At 41.3% G+C, this 27,936-nt stretch overlaps 2 protein-coding genes across 2 annotated transcripts in view; one reads left to right on the top strand and one right to left on the bottom strand.

Annotated features, from left to right (window-relative positions):
• Positions 1-738: 738 nt before the first annotated feature.
• Positions 739-27,936, bottom strand: part of IntS4 (integrator complex subunit 4) — a 44,362-nt gene continuing 17,164 nt past the window's right edge. The window contains exons 7-13 of the mRNA XM_076199907.1: positions 26,059-26,277; positions 23,459-23,633; positions 22,396-22,529; positions 7,925-8,119; positions 7,435-7,581; positions 6,439-6,561; positions 739-2,999 (exon numbers count right to left, since the gene is read on the bottom strand). Of these exons, the coding sequence (XP_076056022.1) occupies positions 1,905-2,999; positions 6,439-6,561; positions 7,435-7,581; positions 7,925-8,119; positions 22,396-22,529; positions 23,459-23,633; positions 26,059-26,277 (2,088 nt within the window). The 3' untranslated portion in view covers positions 739-1,904. The remainder of the gene's footprint in view (positions 3,000-6,438; positions 6,562-7,434; positions 7,582-7,924; positions 8,120-22,395; positions 22,530-23,458; positions 23,634-26,058; positions 26,278-27,936) is intronic.
• On the top strand, positions 10,911-20,737 carry LOC143034039 (uncharacterized). Its single transcript, XM_076199908.1, has 2 exons — positions 10,911-11,975; positions 18,255-20,737. The coding sequence occupies exon 2, from the start codon at positions 18,255-18,257 to the stop codon at positions 19,875-19,877; it is 1,623 nt and encodes a 540-aa protein (XP_076056023.1). The 5' UTR covers positions 10,911-11,975; the 3' UTR covers positions 19,878-20,737.

Below are 27,936 nucleotides of genomic sequence, written 5' to 3'. Positions count from 1 at the left end.
GCCAAGGTGGGTGTGTGGACTCTCCCACAACTCCTTGGACTGACGGGTTATAAATCAATGTTTGGTATCCTCATTGGGTCCATGGTGGGCAGGGCATTGGAGAGTGAATATTTATATCTTTGTAGATTACATCCAGGCATGGTACTTCTGGGCCTGGAAAATTTTCCCCTGAAATACCACAAACCTCACTATTCACAGGTGGTTCAAATGAGGCATGAGCATTCTGACTTAGGCCTGTGGAAAATTAATGGCGAGCTCTCTATCTGGTTCCCTAGAATGGTCCTCCCATTTCTACAAAAAATATATATATATATATTTTTGGCAGACCCAAGGCTGTATCCCACTACACATAGCAACAGTGGTTTTGCAAATGCTACATTTAAATGTAGCAAAGCTAAACCCTCATGCATTTAGACTTTAATTTGTTAGTGACACTAAAATGATGGATGGCAAAGTTCCCCTTATAGAGGGGTCCAATTAACCAGCCACATTCATGATGGTTTAACACTTATCCTACCTCCATCGAGGTGCAACCCTGAGGAGCTGGTACCTGGTCACTAGAACAGGTCCAAAACTACGGTGATAGAATGAATAATGGTAAAAAGGTACATCTATATACTGTGGGAGAAGAGTCGCTCTTTCATGATCTTTCAGAGCAGTATAAAAATCCCCCCCCCCCATTTTGTATATAAAGTCAAATATGTTGACAAATAAAAACCATAAATTAAAACTCTCAGGTCTAAATTCATAATTTATTTCAGTCAAAGTTATCACAAATGTCACTACAAAATTCTATACAAATGTTATTTTGCAATCTTCATACTTTCCTTCTTGAAATAACATGGCTCACATCTGAGTTTCCATTATAATCCAAATGATATTTACTGCAAAGGTAATTTTGCATTGATACTGTTTTTTTGTTTTGTTTTTTGTGGGGCAGTGCACCTCTGCATCTCTTGTAGGTCTTGGGAGTGATTTTTCTGCAGGGTTGATTTCAGGGAGATGGACTGACAATGGGTAACTTTGTCCTGTGAGATGGATGTCAGTGTCATCTCCCTGCTGCCCATCCTCAAAACCTGTCATCATCTGCACCTCCTTCTGGAGGTCCAGAATTTCACCTTTTTTCTTCACCTTTTAACATAAGGAAAGCTGTCTTGAGAGGAAGACTGAGAATGAGATGGATGAAGTGAAGAGGGTTTTGGATGGATGTGGACTGTCTATTCAGCAGGAAAGAGACAATCCAAACGACTGGAGTGAATATAGGGAGATTGTGAATGAATGAAGGAATGGTATGACCCAAATGGATGTTCCCACCTGTTCTCTAAAATATTTTGAGTGGAAGAGAAGGGACGGGGGTGTCACTATAACGTAAAGTGGTGGGGGTAAACCAGTATTGTGGAAGAACTTGCCTTACTACACTGCTCTTGATCCAACCAGTATAACGAGGGATTGGTGATTCTTCATTTCCAAGTTGATGAGGTGGGAGGGTGGATGAGTGGGTTTTATTTGTTTATGAGTTGGCCACCCTCATTAAGAAATGGAAAAAGGCCCATTGGAAAGTACATATGTATGATATGGATGTGTACTTTGACTCGGCCACCTCCCCTACAAGGGGTAAATGGTCTTTCGTATATAAATGATTCAGTTTTTCATCACAAATTCCCCCTCTTAGAGAGGGCTAAGATAATGTCTTCTTATGGAAGACATTTTTGAAGCAGATAATTTAATGTACTATGTCTTGCTGCCAGGGAGGACTTGAACTGCCTCCACTCCTGATCTCTGCCACAAGTGTGATGCTCTAACCCAAAAAGGGCAGCAAGCATCCTGTATATACATAATATATAAGAAAATAATTTTTGAACAGTGTACATATGTAATGGATCTCTTTATGGTAGACCACAAATCTAAATCCCTTTCTTGATAGGTTTTGGCCAAACGAGAACCTTGACTGGAGGACATAGTTGGATGGTTGTGGTTGAATCGTCAACCTTTGAAGTGGAATGCCTTCGTGTTGCCAACACCTCCTGGTCGCTTAAGTCGAGGACAAGGGACAACCCCACCTGACAGGCTTCTGACCAGACTTGTGCTGACAAGAGAACTGTTGTCAGGAGTCGGTACATTCCATCCCCAACTTCTCGTAGATCGTTACTGTTGGGAACAATGAGGTGCGTCGAATGATCAGGGTATGAAACACGAACTCTTAATGTGGATAGATCTGGAATGTGAGACACTTCACAGTCAAGTGCCACTCCAACAACTAACCCAGCACTTAATTTGTAAATCACTTCACTGTCAGCCTGAGGTTCTAAGATTTCTGCTGAGCACATGCGAATCTGAGCTGGATTTGTAATTGGTTTTAGTGCAGGGGCAGCATGGGATATAAGTAGTGGTTTTAATATTCTTGCTACAGCTCCTGGCCTCGGTTCCTCAATCTGACTAAGTTCCTCAAAAACAGCCTCTAAGAAAGAATCAGCACTAAGTTTCTCCTGAGTAAGGTATTTGTGCAAGGCTTCTGTATGCTCAAGAAAATTGTCACACAAGCTGAGGGCTGAGCCCGTTGATCCATGAACAACATAAACAAGTTGCAAAGCTAAAGTTCTCACTCGTAAATTACGAACACTTGCTTCTTCCGTTGGACTCAGATTAGTGAAGGCATGTTTGAGTCTAAAAGTGTCTCTAAGTAACTGATCAACTGTCATCTTCAGTGCTCCACTTTGCTGAGCAGAAAGAGAAGAAGGTGTTAGCCAATTTCGTGTTGACAAGATTTTGCAAAAAAGCAACATACAGTGGGTATATTGGGCAGCAAAATTAGCTGCTGGAGATAGGTTTGGATCAATATCTGCTAACTTAATAAGGTCTGAATGTACTGTTCGATAGATTGTCAGTTTCATTTGAGTACTGGCCCTTTCTAAAGTTGACAGCTTTTCAAGAGATTCTGTCAAAAAATGTGCTGTATTGGTGGAAACAACTTTCTTCTTCGACAACCCTTCCTCTCCAAGCTGAAAAAGAAAATGGTCTACATCATATGTATGCCTTTAAGCAGCTTAAAAAGTATTTAGCTGATATAATCTACTGCCATGAAACTTTGGGATGTATAAAAATGTCTTCAAGATAATATATCATTTCACTAGCTAATACTGCACTTTCCTATATGACAACTTGTAAATACTTATAATTTCACTTTACTTATCAAAATCAAAGGGCTCCATCCATATAATTAACAATAGGCAATCCTAGTAGCCAGTGAACAAAGTGAGAGAGCCAAAGAAGCTGGAGAAGAGGAATACTGATAACAACAGAGGATAGTTAATAGAGGAAGTTGAGGAAAGGTGGAACAATTACTCAGAGAACTGCCAAGTGTGTGTGAGGATAGGGCAGCTGAAATGTCAACACTAGGGAGAGGTGGAAGGAGAAACAAATGGGGAAGTGAGTGAACACAAATTTGTGATAAAGGAGTGGAGGACATGGTGGTGCAGTGCTGAAATATGGGAAGGTGGTGGGGCTGAATTCTGTGAATGTGATGATTAATAGGAGGGTTAAAACAGTAAGAGAATGGTAGGGCATGCAATGAATGTTCAAAATAGAGAAAAGGGTGGTGGAGGGAAGTAAAATGGGTGGGAGTAGGTACCTACCTGCCTTTAACTTGACTACTTCTCTTATAAGGGGGAAAAAGCTCTTGGTATATAGATAATAGTTGTTTTGTATAGTCTGAAAGGTGTTGTGGTGGTGGTCCTGTTGAGTGGTTGTGTTGTGGTCCTGGTATTTACCTAGTTGTAATATACGGGAAGGGAGCTATGCTCGTGGTGACCAGTCATTGTATCTCTCCGTATCAAGTTTTATCTTAAAATCTTGTATAGTGTTTGTACATACTGTTTCATTGTCTAATTTGTTCCATGTATTTATCGCTCTGTGTGGGAAGCTGTTCCTTTTCAAGTTTCTTCTATAATTGTCCTTTTTTCAGTTTTTTTCCATGTCCTCTCGTGGCAGGATCGTTATCATGGGACCACCCACTAACTCCAAGAGTCTGGGGCCAACCAGCCATGAAATACCCCTCCCACTGGCTCTTATGTAAGTGGCACTGATCTCTGGGAGGAGCTACAGTTATGTGGGCAAGAGGGGCAGTGTATATTTAATAAAGGAGAGGTTGTGTGGGTCAGATATTCACTCTACAATGGTTCAGTGTGGAAATGTGAAAAACAGAAGAGATTGTACTTGTGTTCTATGGATCTACATACATATACCAAGGCTTTTTCCCCCTTACAAGGGAGGTAGCCAAAAAGGGAAAGGCATAAAATCATTCCCACCCATTTCATCCCTGAAAACACTCCACACCCCTTCCACCCTCCCTCTTATCTGAGCACCTCCTGGATGACGGATCATCCCTGCACCTTGCCCACTGCCCTGGGTCAGAAGCAGTGTCGCAAGACACAGCACATCCACAGCAAGGCCGCTTCATTAAATCGGCGACCCCCCTCTCCGTCCTCCCCTTGCATAAAAGGAGAGGACGGGGAGAAATCCCTTTGGGCTGCGTCAAATTTTGCTCACACATACTACCTCACCCTCACCCCCCCGCCCATTCCACCTCATGCAATCACAACGTCATTCATATACAACCATTCTCCATTCACCTGTCTTCTGTCCTCTCCCGTCCTTCCTCAACAGACATTCCCCTTTTCCCCAAAGCCCCCTTCACCCCATCCATCCACCTCATCCTAGGATGTCCCCTCATGTTCACTCCCTCCACATCTGCCTTCCATACCTCTTTTACTAGTCTTTCTTCACTCATTCTTTCAATGTGTCCAAACCATCCTAATATTCTATGGATCTGGAAAATGCATATGAAAGAATGTACTGGAAAACATATATACATACATATACTAAAGGCTTTTTGCTCTTACAAGGGAGGTAGCCAAAAAAAACAAAGGCATAAAATCCACTCCCACCCATTCCATCCCCACATACTCCACTCCCATTCACCACCCCTCTCTCCCTCTTATCTTGGCTCCTCTTGGATGATGGGTCATCCCGGCATCTTGCCCGCTGCCCTGGGTCAGAAAGCAGTGTCACCAGACACAGCACATCCACAACAAGGCTGCTTCATTAATCGGCAACCCCTCTTTCTGTCCCCTCATGCAGAAAAATGGGAAAAGAGTATGGCAAAATATGAGGCTGCATGCAGTACATACTGTACATACCAAAAGGCATTTTTCCCTTATAAGGAGGGTGGCCAAGTTTGCAATGCAAAATCTTATTCACACATAACCACTACCTAGTCCCCCCTATCCCCAACCCCCCACCCTTCCTTACATCTAATGAATGTATGAAAGATACATACATATATATACCAAAGGCTTTTTTCCCCTTACACGGGGGGTAGCCAAAAAGAAAAAGGCATAGAAATCACTCCCACCCATTTCATTTCCCATATATTCCACTCCCCTCCAACCTCCTATCTTGGCACCTCCTGGATGACGGATCATCCCTGCATCCTGTCCACTGCCCTGGGTCAGAAGCAGTGTCGCAAGATACAGCACATCCACAGCAAGGCCACTTCATAAATTCGGCGACCCCCACTCTCCGTTCCCTCATGCAGGAAAGGAGAAGACGGGGAGAAATCCCTTCAGGCTGCGTCAAATTTTTTCTCATACATACTTCCTCACCCCCTATCCCCACCCATTCCCCCTCATGCATCACAGCCTCATCTATACACAACCCTTCTCCATTCACCCCTATCTTCTGTCTTCTCCCGTCCTTCCTCTACAGACATTCCTCTTTTGTAAAGATATGAAAGATATGAAACAATAATAGTCTATCTATATAACAAGGTTTTCCCCCTTATATGAGAGGTAGTCAAGTCAAAGGCATGCACCCACTCCCATTCACTACCCTTATTTCCCTCTTATCTTAGCTCCTTGTGGATGAATGGTCATCCCTGTCTCCTGCCCACTGTCTGGGTCAGGCCAACTGTTATATAAATAAATTAGGCTTGGGTGATGAGGGAATAAGAAGAAAGAATGGACTGGGATACAGACGTGAGTGAAAGACAGAGTAGACCAAGCCAACTTGAGGTGGTATTGTCATGTTATAAAGAATGGATAAGAATCATGGATTGGTGGTGCTGAGTGTGAGATCATGGGGGTAGACCAAAGGTGGTTGGATAGAGTAAATGAAGCCATAAGAACTCATGGTCAGGATGCTAAAAAAGCAAAAACGTACATGGATGATGCAGTGACATGGAGAAGAAGTTACCGACTAAGGCAACATCCTGTTCTATAAGGGATGCACTGAAAATGAATTGGCAGTGCTGTTGGGAAAGAAATGAGGTGAAATTTTCAACTGATAGTTTAAGCGAAGAGAAGATGCTCCTTTCCTGTCCCTAGACACCAACTCACTTTGCAGACGAAGGTGTGCCATTTTGTACACAGTGGACTAACTAACCTTCAATGTAGGTACCAGCAACGGCATGGTGTCCCTCAAGTATGCGTAATGGCGCAGCTTATGCTGCTCCAAGAGTGGAAGGATGGTTGGGCAGTGGGCTGCTGCATTCAGAACAAGAATAAGCTGTAGGAATAAACATCAGTAATTGTTAAATATGTACAAAACAATGAGATTGTATTAAGTATAAATAATCTCTCATTGAATTTAGGACTCATGATAGATTCTTATTAGGGCAGTCCTGCAAAACAAACGCTAGACACTTGTCTTCAAAACCCATCAACACATTCACCTTTATCTGCACATGCAGTTCATAGGGGTGTGTTGATAATTTTTAATCTCTAGTTCATTACAAAATTAAATATAAAGGGGATATAGTACTCAAGGAATGAAACACATCACACAGAAGTGTGGTGGCTGGGGGTGCTAATATCTGCAGGTGAGGTGCCAGAGGTATGCAGTATACATTTGCTTGAGTCAGTATATGACAAGGATGAGATATACTATATATATTTCCCAGAGTCAGTATATGACAAGGATGAGATATACTATATATATCTGCAAGACTTAGGAGATATACTATATATATGCCAGATTCAGTGCATGGCATCTTCCGGAGGGGGGTGAGAGAGGGAGAGAAAGAGACAGAGAGAGATAGAGAGAGAGAGAGGGACAGAGAGGGAGAGAGAGAGAGAGAGAGAGAGAGAGAGAGAGAGAGAGAGAGAGAGAGAGAGAGAGAGAGAAAAAAAGTGCTTGCTGGTGTAATGATACAGATTTGGCTTACTAACTAAACAGTCCTGAATTTGGTTCCAGCCCAGGACTGAAAAGAATCATAGCACTGCAAGTCACACCCACTCTCTTGGACAAGGAATTGAAGGTCTGTGTGTGTGAGGTCACAACACTACCAACAGATCATGCAATATATAAGTTCTGAGCTCGTAACTATTGATCAAAAGTCCAGGACATGATCCAAGACAATGGTGAATCACACAAACCAACCTTGCAGATGTATTCTCCATCCTGCACGCTAGGTTCCACTCCGTCAAAATACGGGTGTGTCAAAAGCAGCTGTGGGACCAGTGCCAATACTAGTTCTGGATGGTTTGACCCTAGGGAGCGCAAACAACGGTGTATACTGCGGCGATCCTGTGAAACATGACGAGGAAATTACGTAAGATGAAAAGGTTCCTCATAATCAACTATACAATAAGTATTGTGGTTGAAAAAAGATGTGTATATGAAGAATGTTTCCCAAGAGGGAAAAAGGAAGCATATGAGAAGTACAAAGTAATGAGGATGGAAACAAAATACAGGAAGGTCAAGAGAAAAATGGATGTAGGGTAAGATGTGTTTGACTGAGAATTTAAAAAAAGAAAAAAGAAAAAAAAAAAATGTTTTAGGTGTAACTGAAAAGAATGCTAAGAGGTGATTCAAACAAAGTTTTAAATCATGAAAAAAAAAAAAGTTTCTTAAAAATATTGGATCTCACCTGAGGATACCTTCTAAGGTTATCAAGAAGTGAAGTAACACACATGGTGACACAAGAGGTAGTGCTTAGTCGACACGAGGAGAGCAAAGTATGAAGGTTTTCCCTGATGTCAAGAGCAAAGTCCTTTAGTGCTTGAAGGATTTCCTCCAATTGGTCAGCTCGGAGAGTGAAGTGGCAGGATATCTGCTGCATCACCTGCCAACAACAACAATTATCTGAGAGTATTTGAAGAACAGAGAGAATAATTGGTGAGGATCAGTGTCAGTTTAGGGAAATGTAGAGGGTATGTAGATCAAATTTTTGTGGTAAGGCAGATTTGCAAGAAGTTTTTGGCTAAAGGTACGGAAGTCTTTGAGCCTTTGGATTTTGAAGAGGCTTATGACAGGGTAGACAAGAAGGTATTGCAGATATATGGGATAGGAGGAAAGCTTTTATGGGCAGTCAAAAACTATTACACAAGTAGTAGAGCTTGTGTTAAGGTTGGGAATGGTGAGTGGTCTGCAGTGACAGAACGAGAAAAGCAAGTAAATGTCTTCGAGGAATGAAAAATGTCATGAGAAATGAGAAATAGGTATCAGGGGTTGGATACAAAGAGAAGACTGTATGAAAGGGTGACTGTACCAATGACACTGTATGGGCAGAGACTTTAAATCTAAGGGAGGCAGGAAGGAGAATTTTAAATGTGTTTGAGAAGTAGTCTCCTTTATTCTTATGTTCTTAAGTATGGTGGGTATTACAAGGATGGATAGCATAAGGTTGGAGAACAAGGGTGGAAGGGGAGCTTGTAGATCGGGCTAAAGAAAGAATACTGGGATGGTTTGGGCACACAGAAAGAATGAATGATGAAAGACCAGCAAAGAGTGTTTGGAAGGCCGAGGAGAATGAAGTGAACCTGAGGGGTAGACCAAGAATGAGAAGAATGGATGGAGTGAAGGGGGCTTTGAGTAAAAGCTGAGATTAGGTGAGTGGAGAATGGTTGTGAATGTAATATAAATTGCCATGGTCCAGAAAGATTTCTCCCTATCTTCTCTATTTTTGCATCAGGGGACAAGGAACGAAGGTCACTGTGAAAATGAAGTGGCAGGCCCTGCTGTGGATGTGGTGTGTCTTGCTGTATTGGTTCTGACCTGGGGAGCAGGTAGGGGGCTGGGATGATCCTTCATCCACAAGGCGCTAAGATCTTTTCAAAAAGGAAATAAATGAGTATTGAATAGGTGTGGGGTGGGTGGAGGGTGGGTGCATACCTTGACTTACTACCTTGTTTGTGATGGGGGAAAAAGTCTTTTGGTATATAGATAGATCTGTAGATGGCTTATGACAAGACTGACAGGAATGTATTGTGGGAGGTTTTGCAGATGTATGGGACAGGGGGAAAGTTAAAGGAAGTCAAAAGTGAAGGTGAAGCTATGCTTGAGTTGTGTAATGTCACTATAGTTGTTCAATGTGTACAGCAGCGATTCCCAAACTATGGGTCGCGACCCAAACATGGGTCGCGAGACCTTGTTAGAAAAAAAATAATTTCAATCAAAAGCTTCCCTACACTTGTGTTTTCAATAAAAGAAGACTTTCGAAATTGCTTTTTGATGCTTGGGTCGCCACATCTTCACCAGATCTGGATTTGGGTCGCGACCAAAGAAAATTTGGGAACCATTGGTGTACAGGGATAGGGTGGTCTGGAGGTAAATGCAAGGGTGGAGATCTGGGGTTTGGAGATGGTTAATGACAGTGGAGGGAAGTGGAATGTGACCCAGTTGTTGTTTACTGATGACAGAGGAGGCTAAGGCAGCTAATGGCAGAGTTTGGGAGGGTATGTGAAAGAAGGTTAAAAGCAAATAAATGTGGGTAAAAGTAAGGTGGTGAGAGGTACAGCAGGTGAGGGTAGCAATGAGTTGCAGGTAAGTCTTAAAGGAGAGAGACTAGTGCAGGTGGTGGAAAATATCTAGTCACATACAGCAGGGACTGGAGGCTGGGACTGGAGGTAACTGTAGAGTGTGGGAAACAAGTAAATGTCTTAAGGGGAATGAAAAGTGTCTTGAGAAATAGTCATCCAGGGATAGATACAAAGAGGAAATTATATGAAGGGAGGATTGTACATATGACAATGTATGGGGTAGAACTGAAATTTAAGGGAGGCAGAAAGAAGTAATTTAATTATGTGAGATGAAATTCTTGAAGAGTATGGTGGGTGTTGCAAGGAAGTATAGTGAGAAATTAGGTGAGAAGAGTGGGGTGGAAAGGAAGCTGGTAGATAGGGCTAATGAAAGAATACTGGGGTGGTTTGGGTACAAGGAAAGAATGAATGAAGAAAGACTAGCAAAAAGAGTGTGGATGGCCGAGGAGGATTGATTGAACTTGAGGAGTAGACCAAGAATGAGATGGATGGATAATGTGAAAGGGGATTTGAGTAAAAGAACTACCTCCTATCATAAGAGGACACAAAAAAGAAACTAAAGAAAGACAGTTACAGAAGAGACCTGAAAAAAAAAAAAAAAAATAGTTTCCCACACAGAGTGATCAATGTCTAGAACAAACTGAACAGAGAAACAGTAAATGCCAGAACTATACACGATTTCAAGAATAAACTGGATGTGGAGAGATACAAAAACGGGTCACTACAAGCATAGCTCCCGTCCCGTAAAATACAACTAGGTAAATACATACTTTCCCAAACTCCATCACAAGCTGTCTCAGCCACAAGGGCAATGTCATTAGCAAACAACAATGGCTCACCTCCCACTTCCCTATAGTCCCTCTAACCATCTCCATTCCTCTGCCCCATTACCTTTACATCTACTTCCTGTATCACCACATCCATATATACAGTGAACAATCATGGTGACATAACACACCCCTATTGCAGCCCCACCTTCACCTCAAACCACTCATTCTCACCATTCCCAACCCTAACACAAGCTCTACTAATCATGAAAAAGCTCCTGACGTTCCTTAGCAGCTTTCCATATATACATACAAACATACATATGTGTATACGCCCCATAAACAAGTAATACATCACTCAGTCATATAACCCACTCACCTCCACTCACTCCCACACTCACACTATGCCGGCAGACTATACGACGCCTAGACACTTCCTGGGAAAATAAGCTGAGACAAGCATTTTCCCACAACATGCACACGCGACCACACACCAATAAACACATTATTACGTATACTGACGAACCACCCCTGGATATATATATTATAGTCTGGCTGTCAGACTAAATTATAAACTAATTATGTAAATTAAAATATAAGATGTGACGAAGTAAACCCAGCTCACATAAAGAATTCAGTTATGCGAACATAGCAACTCCCCAAGCAACTTCCGAGGTTTATAACGGCATGCACGGGCTGGGAGCGGGGTTCTGCCAGTGACGTTGCCTAGGAAATAGAATAGTGTAAGAGTGTACCAAGAGAAACAGTAGATTGAATAGGACAATAAACAAACAAAACTTAGAGGCGTTTGGCAGTGGACATCCTCAAACATTTTCTGTGTTATAAGTGACCAGGATGGAGTAACGTAACAGTTAGTTACACCCGTCCGGTTACATATTACTGGTGGCAGCACTCCCGCAACCTACTACTTCGAAGAGACTACGGTGTACCTACTACGGTGAACCTCAAACCCGTCCACTCAAACCCGTCTCAAGAACAAGAACTTGGTCTACACTCCCTATTCACGGGCAATCGTCACAGGCTGATCTCCCACTACTATAATCAACATTATAAAGGTAACATCAATCCTTATATTTAACACCAATATATTCCAGTGATAATAATCATACATTACCAACTCCAAACCACACCTGATACTCGCATTTTTTTTTTCTATGCGAACATCAATTCACCGAGCCCTCTGGACTTCCTTCGCTTGAGCACTGACCTCACCCGCCCCAGAGGACTCACACCGGCTGCGCACTGACTCGCGTAACAGCCACCTCATCCGCTCAACCACCACCACTCATCCGAGTGTCACGTTCCACCGAGAACCACAACATCCAAAAAAAAAAAAAAAAAAAAAAAACTTGCTTCAAAGCACGGTATTAAGGTAACCCTTACGCCCTTAGATACCTACGCACGTACACCTTAGCTATACAACGAGTATGTAATCTCGCACTATATTAGCATATTGTCATTTAGAAGTTTTTTTTTTCTCTCCAAAAAAATTATCATTAAGTAATACCCTTTAATCTGCATATGCATTCTTCTAATTATGTAATTCTTGTTTAAACAAATAGTTCTTATATGTTTAAAATTCAATATTTACATAGAACTTATACATTTTTATCAATGTAACCTACCTTACTGCTGTAATTTTTTTATGAACAACCATAACTAATTCTATTATAAGAATAATATCACAAAAATTAACTCCTTATTATATAATATTAATTCCACATTCTTCTAGTTAAGTAATTCTTGTTTAAACAAATAGCTCTTATATGTTTAAAAATTCAATATTTACATAGAACTTATACATTTTTATCAATGTAACCTACTTTACTGCTGTAATTTTTTTATGAACAACCATAATTAATCCTATTATAAGAATAATATCACAAAATTAACTCCTTATTATATAATATTAATTCCATTTTTTTTTATATATATACATACACATATATTTTTATGATTTTGTAATCCCATTACTATATCCCCCTTCCCATATCTAAGCATAACATAATACCCTTAGTTATTATATACCTATTATTCATATTTTAACAACTCCCTTTTTTTTTTCTCTTAGAGTACAATCAAAACTAACTATTAACTAATACATGACTTAACAACATGGCCTTTGCCACCAGATCCAAAATTAAACAAAGTTTACATAGCGTCTTCTCAAAGTCTAGAGAAGACAAACAACATGATATATCCAGTGACAAAGAGGAAATACACACAGAAGACTTAATTGGCAATGACAAACCAGACCATTTTTACCTATATCCACAGGTTGACAATACCTCTAAACAGTTAACCAATGACCAATTAAATAATCCTGACAAAACTAATCCCAATGCAGATACTCAAATAGACCCTCTTTATGAGAACGATGTCTTACCTTTTTTCAACCAGCCTTCTCAAGTAGACATCTCCAAACCATCTGAACCACAACAACCCACCCAACCAACTCCTCATATTGCTCCTCCAAATATGCAAACAAAACCTCCTATAAACCATAATCCATCCAACCCCCATATCCAAACACATAATAACCCCCCTCCCATTCAGCAGCAGTACCAAAACTTCCCCTTTCCTTCCCCCCATACCCCATCTGGTCAAACCCACTCTACACCATACCACCAACCACAACCTAACCTTCCTCCAAACCCACAATATTACCCTTACCCACTAACTCAACCAACAATAATTAACAACTATCAAACCATAACCCCCCTCACAGAAATCCCAACCTTTTCCCAGGATAGTGGAATATCCATTACAGATTTCTTGACAGCATGTGATCTATTTTTCTCTAAGAACATAACATATTCAGATACAGATAAAATAAATTTGTGCCGTCAGAAAATAAACCCATCTGACATTTGCCGTTCAAAGGCAAGGATGCTAGACACCCTAGTTGCATCTGGAATCACTTATCAGGAATATAAACACCACCTTCTTAAGGTTTTTCATAACAAACAACCTAACAACATTTCCTTCCTCATCACCTTCCTCAATAACACTAGAGTCCAACCACATTCCATTACTAACATAATGGATTTTATTGCAAACGGAATGAAAGAGGTCAGAGAAGACCTAGAAAATAACTCTCCTTGGACTCACACTGATCAATTTGGTCAAAATGTAATGCCAACAAAACACTTACTAACATTCCTTGAAATAGCTTCCTATCTCTCCCAACTCCCTCCAAAGTGTTTAAAGGAAGCCTCCAAAAAGGAACTAGACACTAGAAATCCTCTAGCTTATACCTATATTTTAGATATCATGAATGCTTGCAATATATCCTTAGATACCCCCAACCATCTCCCCAGACTAAATAGCCTTCACTCACAGCAACCCCCTCCCACCAATCAAGAACAACCTTCTAAGTGGTGCTCCTACCATTCATCAAACAGTCACAACACAAAAGACTGCATACAGCAACAACAATACCCGCAGGTACAACACCACCCTATCCCTTGCTCAGTTCATGGAACCTTCTCCCACACCGATGCCCAGTGTTGGACACAACAAAAGCAACACACACAGGTACAACCCCACCCTATCCCTTGCTCAGTTCATGGAACCTTTTCCCACACAGATGCCCAGTGTTGGACACAGCAAAAACAACAAGTTCAACCCCCCTTTAAACACCCACTCCTCCCTACACCAACACATCCAATCAAATACTGCAACCTACACCAAACATCATCTCACTCCAACGAAGAGTGTTACCTACAGAAAACACAACAACAACCGCATCAGAGAACTAACAACCCATTCACCACCCATCGACAAATACCCCCCTCCAACACGACAACCAGTACTCAACAACGATTGGGGGAACGAGTACCAGCCTCACACACCAAACCACCATAGGAATATCTCATACACAACACAAATACCTCACCCTAGAAGTAAGCCTAGACCAACTTAAAGTTGCCATGATGGTTGATACAGGAACAAACCTGAACATCATCCCAAGAGCTCTGTATGAAGCATTAAATGACCCACCCCAAATTCAATTTTCCAATATGGAAGGACTCTTAATAGAAGGGAGCACAATTCCTCTACACGACACCATAGACTTAAATATTGAAGTCAACAATCACAAAGTAGGTTTCACAACTTTCCACATAGCTGATGAATGGAGCCTTGATCAACAAGGTATAATAGGACTACATTCACTAAAGATTTGGAAAACTAAGATAGACTTTGAGACTAACAAAATCTCCTTCCGAGATGTAAATAATGAATCAACAGTCCCTGAGACACCCGACTCAGACACACAACATCTCTCATGTCTACCTTCCTTTAATACTCCCAATCCCACTAACAGCTATTCCTTCCGACCACCCCCTTATGTCACCTCAAAGGCACTGATGTCTAACACAGTCATCATACCCCCTAGACATTCAATAACAGTCCCACTATACATACCCGGTGCAATAGACCATCAGGACGTCATAATCGACTCAGACACGTCCAGGATTAACAACATAACCATTGAGTCCTCCTGGGACACAATATCAGAAAATAAACATACACTAGCTATGTTAATAAACACCTCAGAACAACACCGTAAAATCAGGAAGAATACAAACATCTGCGCAGTCCATCTCCATAACTCCCCTATCCAGGAACCACTTCCGCAACACATCAACCAAGTAAGACCAACTCAACCCCTCCCCCCTATTCCCCCAGACCAAATCACGACATCAGCTGATGGAGAAAGTCATAACGAGCTATTAGCTCTCCTACAGAGGAATAGATCAGCTGTCGCCTTAGAAGGCGAATCACTAGGCAAATGTGATATAATCAAACATCACATCCAAATTCCCCCAAACACCCCCCCTTCATACACCCCCGCTTACCGCATACCCCACAGTAGGAAATCCCAAGTCAATGACAGTGTACATGAGATGATACACCAAGGCGTAATTTCCCATTCAGACTCCCCATGGAACAGTCCCCTCTTTTTGGTCCCTAAGAAAGACGGAACCTTACGCCCTGTTGTTGATTTCAGAAAAATAAACAACCTAACTCAATCTGACCCACACCCCCTCCCCGCCATGCAAGAATTACTACAATGCATTGGCAACGGGAACTCTGTTTTTTCCACAATAGACCTCAAGTCAGCCTTCTGGCAGGTCGAACTAACAGAGGAATCAAAACCCGTAACTGCATTTTCCACGGACAAAGGACATTTTCGCTTTGAACGTATGCCCTTTGGCCTTAAGAATGCCCCCTCAACCCAACAAAGGTTGATGACCCGCATTTTCAGTGACATGATAGGAATCTCATTATTCGTCTATTTAGACGACCTCATTATATATAGCCCCACAGAAAGAGACCACCTTAACACTTTAGAGATTGTCATCAAACGTCTCAAACATACCGGATTAAAGATTCAATTAAAGAAATGTAGATTCCTCATGAAGGAACTCACCTTCCTAGGCCATAAAGTGGATGCAAAAGGGATTCACACAACCACAGATAAAATAGATACAATAAACAATTTCCCAACCCCCAGAAACGCTAATGAAACAAGAAGTTTCATTGGGTTAGCCTCCTATTACAGACACTTCATACGAAACTTTGCTGATATTGCTTCCCCTCTGACCAAATTCACAAGGAAAGGCGAGCCATTTCAATGGTCAGAAGCAGAACAGCAAAGTTTCGACACTCTCAAACACGCACTCACCACAGCCCCTGTACTAGTTTTCCCTGATATGAAGAAAGAATTCTTTCTTTACACAGACGCCTCCTCTAAAGGAATAGGCGCAGTCCTACAACAGAAAGATGACAATGGCAAAGAACACGCCATAGCCTACGCAAGTAGAGTCCTCAACAAAACTGAAAATAACTACTCAACAACACATAAAGAAGGTCTCGCAATCATATGGGCACTAAAACACTTTAAATACCTCATTTTAGGCTACAAGATTACCATACTAACAGACCACCAACCACTAGTCTATCTTTTTAACTCCAAAGACTTACATGGGAGAATTGCTAGATGGAAAACAACTCTCCTTGATTACGATCCCATGATCGTATACTTAGCTGGCAAAGCTAACGTAGTGGCAGACTGCTTGAGCAGACAAACTCACATCACCCCCATCACCCAAACCACATGCATACCCATGCGAGAACTTAGGGACGAAACAGACAGTGACCCAATATGGTCTCCAATAAAACAGCATCTCATCTCACAAACCCCCTTACACTCCCGACCACCTGTCCCTATTGAGGAACTCAATCTGGTCGACGGAGCCATAAGGAGAACCATTAATACAAGAGAGGTTACTGTTATTCCCAGAGCCCTAGTCCCCAAGGTCCTTCACATATTGCACGACAGTGCAATGGGAGGCCACTCGGGCAGAGACAAGACACTAAACACTGCTAGACACACATATTACTGGCTTAACATGAAAAGAGATATAACCACACACATAGATTCTTGTGTAACTTGTAACCAATTCAGAGGCCCTGACCCGAAACAAATCCACATTAAAGACATCCCACTCCCAGCTGAGCCATGGGAAACACTTGGCATTGACCTACTGAAAATGCCAACGAGCCATCAAGGTTCCAATTATGTACTCACAGCAATAGATTATTTCACTAAATACACAATCTTAATACCACTCCAAAACAAAACAGCAGAGACTGTAGCCAAAGCCCTGGTCAACAATATATTTTGTAAATACAACATACCACACACAATGTTATCTGACAATGGCTCAGAATTCAAAAATGAAGTGATGCGCGAAATAGCACACCTTTACAACATTGACCAAACATTTGCCACTGCATACCACCCCCAGGGAAACGGTCTGACTGAGCGAACAAATCGCAAGGTCCTAGAAATTCTCAGACCATTGGTCAATGACCTCATGGACACTTGGGAAGACTGGCTACCACAGGTACAAGCCAGTATCAATAGCACAATAAATTCCGCAACAAAGATGTCCCCACATGAAATCATTTTCGGCCAACCAATGCGCCTACCCTACCAAATATTCAACCAACCCCCCCCACCCTTATACAACATAGATAACCTCTCACACTGCATCAAAAGAGGTATGCAAACAATTTATAAAAAAGTTAGAGCAAACCTGAAAGAAGCCCAGGAAAAGACAAAGACTAACCAACACAAACGGTCAATTCCACTTGACATAGCACCCGACGACACAGTCATGATAAAGGACTCAGGTCGAACAAACAAACTCAAACCCAAATTCCTAGGCCCCTTCATAGTCACAAGTTCACTCCCTAACAATGTCTTCCTACTAACAGATCCTTCTGATCAATCCACCTTCACCATACATGGAGAGAAGTTGAGAAAGGTCAAACTGAACCTCGACCCAATCTCACCTCCCATCCACAACCCACCTATCACAGACACACACCAATCACCAATACGCAAGTCTCATCCCATGACTCTGCGTCGACGCAACTAAACATGCACTCTAGCTCTCGCCCATGAAGATGCAGGACGCCATGTATCTATCAGTGGAGGTTAAAATAGCCCATTTCCAATAAGAACTCTTTTCCACATATCTATAAAACTTCTCTACTCCCTTCCGACCAATATAATCTTAGCGAGGGTCAGACAAACATATCCTTAGTCACTCAGACACGACCCCTCTTTCCACAGATGAGATCTCTACAACTCATCCCACTCATCGTCCACCTCGCCCTCTCCGTCCCAAGGCTTTTGCCTGGCGCCATAGTGCACCAACACGGCACCACAGCCTGCGTTGAAGACTCCATCATGGTGAAACTCCGCATCTCACCCACATCCTTGCTAGAACCAATTTCTAAACTACAAAATGACATACAAGAAATACAGAACAACATAAATAGGCAAATACCAAATAACACACACCAAAATTATGAGACCTCACAGATACTCTACCACAACGTCAACTCATTACAAAGTAAACTCAACAAGATAAAATACACAATATACCACCTTCCAGACCCAGACAACGACACTATCAACACCAGAAGAACCAAAAGAGGCCTATTCGATTTCGTTGGCATTATCTCTAAATCCCTATTTGGAACTGCTACTGATCAAGATATCCACACAGTGGATACACACATAGGAAAAATAACAAGAGTACTCCAACAACAAGGGAAACTCATTGACTTAAATTCACAGAACATAGATCTCCTCGCTGATTCTGTAAATTCAGTCATAGACAAATACAACTACCTTGCACAATTCACAAACACCCAGTTGTCTCAAATCACAAATTCCCAAACAGCCCTTTTCTTCCTTTATCACCTAAATAACCTAGACAAAGAACTAGATAGCCTCAAAGACCATACCAATCTCATACAGAAAGACATCTGGAACGCCCATGCAGGTGTAGTCGACTCCCAAATGATCACCCCAACCCAGCTTACCCAGACACTACGACGAGCCCACAGTACACTACAACTTACCCCTTTCTTTTCCAAACACGAAATACAACATTACTACCCCATCCTAGCATCAACTATCTTCCAACAATTTATTTTAATCAACATACCGATGGACCCTGTCAAGAGATTCTCCCTTTGGGAAATCTATCCTTTCCCATACCCTTACCAAAACCGAACAATGACCCTCAACCTACCAACCTCTACCATCTTAAAATCAACCGACGGTCAGTGGCTAACACTGACATCACCGGACACCATAACAACTTGCAAGACAGCACGACCCAACTTCCACATCTGTCCAGCCTATCCTTTCCATTTCCAACTAACTAAATCCCAACCCTGCCTCTCAGAACTTACAACCAACCGAATACATCTTACCGAAACTTGTGATTTCCGTTTCTCAGACAACACCAAAATTCACCATACACATGTAGGACATAAACACTTCCTATACCTCCCTCATCCAACCTTAGTATCTGTCATGTGCCCCCGTAAACCACCCACCCACCATAAGGTCAACGGCTCCATCACACTGCCTGACATTTGCCAAATCTACACAATGAACTCAATGCTACTACCCAATAACCTCCACGACCAAGGTACCCTCAATTTGACCCACGACCTAGGTCCCATAACCCAATTAATACTCCCTCCCCTACCCAAGAGTCCCAATACCATCCTTCCAAGCAAGATAGACATAATACACCAACTAAATAAATCAATCACTCTAGACATGGATTCATTCGACTTACATCATAGGATTCTTCCATATACCTCCACAGCCCTTTCCCTCTTAATCATTCTCTTTATACTAATAATAATAATCATATTCTGTTGCATGAAGTAACACCTTCCAAAACCTTTCCATCTCCATACCCAAATTGTTGTAAACCTAGATTAAGTTTATTCTTGTGTCTCACCCAATAGCTTGATAAAACAAGTGCAAGGTGACACACCACACTGACCATAGAACAGTGTTTAGAAAAACAACACTCCCAACAGTGATAGTGTTAAACCATAAAAACAATAACATTTAAAAAGTGAATTAAACAGTGTATGTGAACCCAATATAAAGTGTAATCTGGTGAGACACAACGTTACACTTCTGAGACACAACATCACTACCCCTATTTTCAGTGCATGATCCCTCTTGGGATCTCAGAATCTCTTCAACAACACCCCCCCATCTGCACATTTATAACCCCACAGGATTTTGTGTCTCTGAAACTTTTTCTCGATGTATTACCTATGTATATATACTTTTGTAAACCATGTACCCTAGGTGCCGGGAGCCACCTAACCCCAGGGGGAGAGCGATATGTATACGCCCCATAAACAAGTAATACATCACTCAGTCATATAACCCACTCACCTCCACTCACTCCCACACTCACACTATGCCGGCAGACTATACGACGCCTAGACACTTCCTGGGAAAATAAGCTGAGACAAGCATTTTCCCACAACATGCACACGCGACCACACACCAATAAACACATTATTACGTATACTGACGAACCACCCCTGGATATATATATTATAGTCTGGCTGTCAGACTAAATTATAAACTAATTATGTAAATTAAAATATAAGATGTGACGAAGTAAACCCAGCTCACATAAAGAATTCAGTTATGCGAACATAGCAACTCCCCAAGCAACTTCCGAGGTTTATAACGGCATGCACGGGCTGGGAGCGGGGTTCTGCCAGTGACGTTGCCTAGGAAATAGAATAGTGTAAGAGTGTACCAAGAGAAACAGTAGATTGAATAGGACAATAAACAAACAAAACTTAGAGGCGTTTGGCAGTGGACATCCTAAAACATTTTCTGTGTTATAAGTGACCAGGATGGAGTAACGTAACAGTTAGTTACACCCGTCCGGTTACAATATGCATGTGTGTGTACATATATGTATATATGCACAAATTTCACAAGTCACACGCGAATCACAAATATGCAGAGTCCACTAGGAAAAGGAAAAACACACGGAGTCCGAGCGCTTTCGTGATATATTCACATTATCAAGGAGTACAGAAAGATGAGAACAAAAAATGGAGATACAGAGTATAAGTAGGACAAGAGAGACATTTACCCTCCTCTCCGAAGCCTGAAAGCTCAGGTTGGGTCACTCGGTGAGGTCGTGGAAACATATTACTATTACATTAACTTTTAATGTAATAGTAATAGACATTCTCTGTATTTGGCCTAACAATGAAAATGTTGATACCTTTGTTACTAAATTAAATCAATTGGTCCCTTCTATAAAATTCACTATAGAAATTGAAAAAGACTCATGCATTTCTTTCTTAGATTGTAACATTCACAGATGCAATAAGAAATTTAGATATAGTATTCACCGAAAACCAACCAATGTCAACGCGTACATACATTACTATTCAGCCCACCATAATAGAATTAAACAGTCAGCATTTTCTTCCATGTTCCTTCGTGGCCTGCGCATCTGCAGCCCAGAATTTGTGGATGACGAAATAAACAAAATTTATGACATCGGAACACAGTTGAGATATCCCAAATTCTTTTTGGACAAATGTTTCAAAAAAGCAAAAAGGACATTTTACAAAGGGGAACCAAAACAAAAGTTTGAGAAAAAGAATTTACTTGTACTTCCTTTTAATGAAAATCTTATAGAGATTCCTAATATTCTTAAAAATTTCAATGTAAATGTAGCCTTCAAGAACAACACAACTCTAAAAAATCTTCTCATAAAGAATTCCCCTGACAATTCTACAGGCTGTGTATATAAAATACCTTGTAGTAAATGTGACAAATATTATGTAGGTCAAACAGGAAAAGAATTAGAGGTTAGGATTAAACAACATAAAAACAGCATAAAAAAGGGCCAAGAATCTAGTGCACTTTTTAAACATGTTTGTGAATTTGACCATCCTATTGACTGGAAAAATGCTTCAAAAATTATACAATGTAAGAATATAACAGAAAGAAATATCATAGAGTCAGGAATTATTAAATGCAATTATGACCAACTCATAAATAATAGTTTAGGATTATATAAATTAGATCCATATATTGTCAGTAATATAAATAGTACATATTTTAAAAGTTAATGTAATAATGATGTTTCCACGACCTCACCGAGTGACCCAACCTGAGCTTTCAGGCTTCGGAGAGGAGGGTAAATGTCTCTCTTGTCCTACTTATACTCTGTATCTCCATTTTTTGTTCTCATCTTTTTGTACTCCTTGATAATGTGAATATATCACGAAAGCGCTCGGACTCCGTGTGTTTTTCCTTTTCCTAGTGGACTCTGCATATATATGTATATATATATACCTGTACACACACACACACACACACACCATGCATATGCTAAAATATTACAAACCTTGATGGCTTTCAGCCGTACTTCTTCAATTTCATCATTAAACATGTCTACAAGGAAGTCCAAGCATTGGTTGGCAAATACAGAGTTATTGAGAGCCAAAGCAGATATGGAGTCCAAAGAAGCATTCCTGACCTCTGAAAATAAAAGATCTCCTATGACATCAAATTGTTTTAATAATCTATAGCCTCAGAATCCTCTCCAGCACCTAGATGCAACAACAGCTATTGACCACAAGCATGAATGTCTTTATCATGACCCTGTGCTTGATCCCAGGGTCCCAGTGTTATTTATAATTCATGATACAGTTTACTTTACACAATACAGATTTCTTTGTCAATTATAATGAAACAGAAACATATAGGTTCCTTTTGGTGTCTGGGAAGAATATACTAAAAATATACTAGGACCAATGACAGACCTAAAAGTGATGGTCTTACAAAATAGACATCAAAGAGACTAATTTCCCTGCTGTCCATCTTCAAAACCTGTCAATGCCTTCACCTCCAAGTGAAGGTGCATCTTGATCTCCACACTTGGCCCAAAACTTCTATCAACTTTGACTTCACTTTTTCAGAGATTGAAAGCTGACACATGTGACTCCTTCCCTCCTACCACTAACTTCCCACAGAGATCTATAAAAGGGCCTAAGATCAACTGCGGAATTGAATATCTAGTCAATGAAACTCAAGGCAATGCATATTATTACCTATTTCTAGAGCAACCAATCAATCCATTGCACCTGGTCTCTCAAGAGATCCATGGCTCCCAGTTAATTAGCAACAGCCACCAGACTGGCCCACAAGTCACTCTAGTAAGAAATATTGTTTTGTCTGGGTAAGGCTTGAGTAGGGCACTGCAAAATGTGTTCAATATCTTCTGTGTGGTGATTGTATTGGGGACAATTTCCTTCTGTAGCCAGGCCTATTGTATTAGTATCATTTTATAGTTGGATAGTGGACTGAAAACGTCATGCTAGTGAGGTTTCCTAAATGAAGGGGTGGGACCATGATCAATTCTACATGACCAAGATCAATTTTACATGACCACGATCAATTTTACATACCCAAAAATTCATCTTCCAGGCCATGAACAAAGGCACCGCATGCACCATTGGTAATAAGCGACACAGCATCTGCATCCAGGTGTTCCTTGGGAGCATCATCTGCCCACGTTTTTCCAGATGACCATTCGCCCTGAGACACCATCTCGCGTGCCCTCTCATGTGCAGAGCGCTTACGCTACGAAAGAAGATCATAAAAAACAAATCAGGTTCAATTTCTCCTATTACTACATACATTTACTTTTTCGTTTAGGAATGTCCCCTGTGGGGCTACAAGGAGAAGGATGCCTAGTCCCACTCCCCGTCCCTTTCTTCTCGCCTCTTATAATCCAAGTGGAAATACTTGGTGGCAGTATTCTTTCCCCCCACCACAGGGAATTCCCCCACAGCAGAAAATGAATACTCAGAGAAATGGTACAGGACAGCAGCAAGGGGTTGGGGGACAGTATAACGGCTACCCCCCTACACGGGGGGGTAGCCAAAAAGAAAAAGGCATAGAAACCACTCCCACCCATTCCATTTCCTACATATTCCACTCCCCTCCACCCTCCTCCCTCCCTCTTATCTTGGCACCTCTTACTACCATCATATTTATATCAGATTTTTCACTTCACCCACCCATCTACTTGCTTCTTCTACTCTGTAATTCACCTCCACATCCACTCCTCCATTCCCTGCTACATGCAACACCAAATACTTAACCCTTAGCATACTATGATACCAATGTCGGCATCACAATAACATAAGAATGAAGGAGACTGCAAGAGACCATAAAGCCTACACTAGGCAGCTCCGTATCCACTACCACCTGTCATCCCCATCTATAAAGTTGTCTAATAGTTTCTTAAAACAACTGATATTTCCAGCGCTTACTACATGGTTACTAAGTTTATTCCATTCGTCGACCACCCTATTAGTAAACCAATTCTTGCCCATTTCCTTTTTAAATCTAAATTTGTCCAGTTTATAACCATTACTGCGAGTCCTACCCTGTTATTTTAATGTGATGACCTTGTTTGCATCACCCTTGTTAAACCTTTGATCCACTTGAACACCTCTATTAGATCACCCCACACTCTGCGTGGCTATAACTGGATCCTAATATCAGCATCCTGATTATATTTATTTCGTACTTGTAACTAAGTGACCCCCATATTCTGTGAACAAGCTTGATTGTGTTTTATGTGGTTATCAACATTCAGGGTGAAAGAATGAGTATTACAGCTGTAACTTTATATCTTATATAGACTGAATATCCCACTATCTGACCCAGGGCAGTGGACAAGGTGCAGGGATGACCCGTCATCCAGGAGGTGCTCAGATAAGAGGGAGGGTGGAGGGGTGTGGAATGGAATGGGTGGAAATGATTTTATGCCTTTCCCTTTTTGGCTACCTCCCTTGTAAGGGGGAAGCCTTGGTATATGTATGTATGTACCCCACTATCGGTAAAAAGAAAGTTGTCTGAAGATGCATATATTGTGATCACTGACTGTGATCCTCTTCAGTGTGGTTGTACAAATGGGTGGGTAGAATTATATATACTAGGAGGGGATACGTAGATGGGAAATAGGGAGGTAAGCATGTCCCCTCTATGTATCCCCTCCTAGTATATATATAAGCCCACCCGCTCTTTTATACAACCATTGTGAAGAGGATCACAGTTAGTGATTGTAATATACGTATCTTCAAACCACTTTCTTTTCCCCGATAGTGGGCTATTCAGTCCATCTTACTCAACTTGCTTGTCCTTTATGTTTCATAATGTGCATATTGTGATGCATCATTGAATCATTGTACACCAGATACACAAATATTCCACTCATATTTAAGTGTAGTAAACCCTTGATATAACAGATCTTGATATACCAGATATCGGATATAATGGACAAAAAATCTGACCAGACAAACCCTCACTATAACAGATTTTCATCTGTTATAGCGAAGGATCCTTGGTTATAAAAGATCTTCTGATATAATGAGACCCCTGTCCCCATATTGTCTGTTATATCGAGGGTTTACTTCAATTTCTAATTCTACTAATTTCTAATACCGGACAAACTTTGGGATATAATGGATCTGTCCAGTATTTCCATCAGATATAACAGATCTTCGGATATAATGACAGACCCATCCCCACATCGTCTGTCATATTGAGGGTTTATTGTGGTTAAATTTCTCCATTTCTTCTAGTTGCTCTATCTTTATGTTCACATTCAACCTTCTACCATTATTAGCAAGTTGGACCATGGGTATAGTTCACTAAATTCCATACTACAAAGTCCTCTGTAAGGGGCATCATCCTAGCCTCCTGGTAGGGGGAGTTTCAAAATGTTTAACCTGTATATATCATAACTTTGCTCTCACCCAAATGATTGGAGTGGAGAAAGATGGTGAATGGGTAAAAGGATAACATGGCCTAAAGGAATTTTCTCAACTGCTTGGGAAACTATGTTGAGTAGATAAGGAATGGGTTGCCATATAATGAAACTATAAAAAGAAAAAAGAAAAACAAAAACAAAAAACAAAAAACAATTACCCTCATATTGGACATTAAGTTCTTATCAAGAGTTTGTTGCAGAAACTTAAAAAAAAAAAACAATTACCCTCATATTGGACATTAACTTCTTATCAAGAGTTTGTTGCAGAAACCTGTCTGACACTTGTGTCATGTCACCAAGAAGACTTGCAGCTGATGTCCTGACCAAGACGCTTATATCATTGCAAGCATTGCATATCTGAGAAAAGGCATGGTCTGACAGGCGGATGTGGTGGTCGCTGTTCGGTATGGGGATCAATCTTTCTGGATCACTTACAGCAATAACCTGAAAGGATACAATATTTATTATGAAATCTATTTGGAAATACCTATCTATATACCAAAAGGCCTCTTCACCCCTATAAAAGAGGTAGCCTGCTATGGGATGCACCCACTGCACATCCATTCTACTCTCATTTGTTTTCCTTTATATTAATTGCTCTTTGAGGATGATGGTTCATCCCTGTCAACCCACCCACTACCTGGGTCAGAAACAATACAACAAGACACAGCATTTCCACAGCAGTCCAACAGCCAAAGCTGGTTTATTCCCACTATTTCATTTACATAGTGACTTTCCCTCCTTGTCTACTTGTGAGTAATTAGAGAGGACAAGAAGAAATCTATTCATAATGGATCAATTTGCCATCCATTCACAATCATTCTCCACTCACATCTATCTTCTGTCCTCTCCCTAGCACAACAGGCATTCCCCTTTTTCCTAAGGTCCACCCCATCCCTCCATCTCATTCTCAGGTTTCCCCTCAAATTCCCTCCATCTACCCCTGCCTTCCATATTCTTTTTGCTCGTCTTTCTTCGCTCATTCTTTCCATGTGCCCACACCATCCAAGTATTCTCTGACCATCCCTATCTACCAGCTACCTTTCCATCCCTGCTCTCACCTCACCTCAGACACCTTACCACAGAACACTGTGGTAAGGTACATGGAAGAACTCCCACGGATCTGTGCCACCTGCAGGGGTGACAAGGGTTTCATCCACTACTCTACATGGCAGAACATCCACACACACCAAGAAACATCAAAACAACATCCAAAATACCTACATCACACACAAATAATCTCTTCTCTTCCACAACCACCAGGTACCAATCTTCGGAAGTATATATTCATATCACTCAATGTTCCATCCACAACCTGAAAGACAACACAATGCTGCATGCCAGACCTCATGATATCCATCCCTCTGAATCCTCTCTCTCCATCAAGAAGGCAGAACCCACCTTGCCAGACTGCAATCTGGCCCTTCTAACTTACTAGAATAGGCTGGATGACAGCATCACAGATAACTGTCCAGGATATAACACTTCACCCCATACTACATAACACATTATGGAAGACTGCACTGTACACAATCATGCATGCCAACAACACAATATATGCTCTATAAGAGATTTATAGGAAAACCCTTTTCCAGCCATGGCATTCCTTAGGGAGACAGGACTGCTCACCCAGAAAGTTTAGGTAACAATAACAACATGGAAGAATTACCTCGTTTTCTTGTTGGGCTTGGCATGGACCTTTTGTTTCCTTCTATTTCTTAATTTCTTTTTTCTTGAAATCTTGGGTATGTGATATGCACCCAAATCCATTATATGGTGGGATATACATTACTTTTTAAAGTGAAATTTTGGAGAGTAGATGGGGAATGTCTGTTGAGGAAGGACGGGAGAGGACAGAAGACAGGGGTGAATGGAGAATGGTTGTATATGGAAAATGTTGTGATGCACGAGGTGGAATGGACGGGGGAATGGGGGGTGAGGTAGTGAGTGTGAGCAAACATTTTGACGCAGCCCGAAGGGATTTCTCCCCATCCTCTCCTTTATATGGGGGGACGGAGAGGGGGGGTTGCCGATTTAATGAAGCGGCCTTGCTGTGGATGTGCTGTGTCCTGCGACACTGGTTCTGACCCAGGACAGTGGACA

Source organism: Oratosquilla oratoria, chromosome 16 (genome assembly GCF_046742065.1).
Source record: "Oratosquilla oratoria isolate Oo_2021 chromosome 16, ASM4674206v1, whole genome shotgun sequence".
NCBI classification, from domain to species: Eukaryota; Metazoa; Arthropoda; class Malacostraca; order Stomatopoda; family Squillidae; genus Oratosquilla; species Oratosquilla oratoria.
This window is presented reverse-complemented; position numbering and strand designations above follow the sequence as displayed.

Excerpts from the sequence above, each read along its gene's own strand:
- LOC143034039 (XM_076199908.1), top strand. The coding sequence starts at position 18,255 with ATGAGATCTCTACAACTCATCCCACTCATCGTCCACCTCGCCCTCTCC.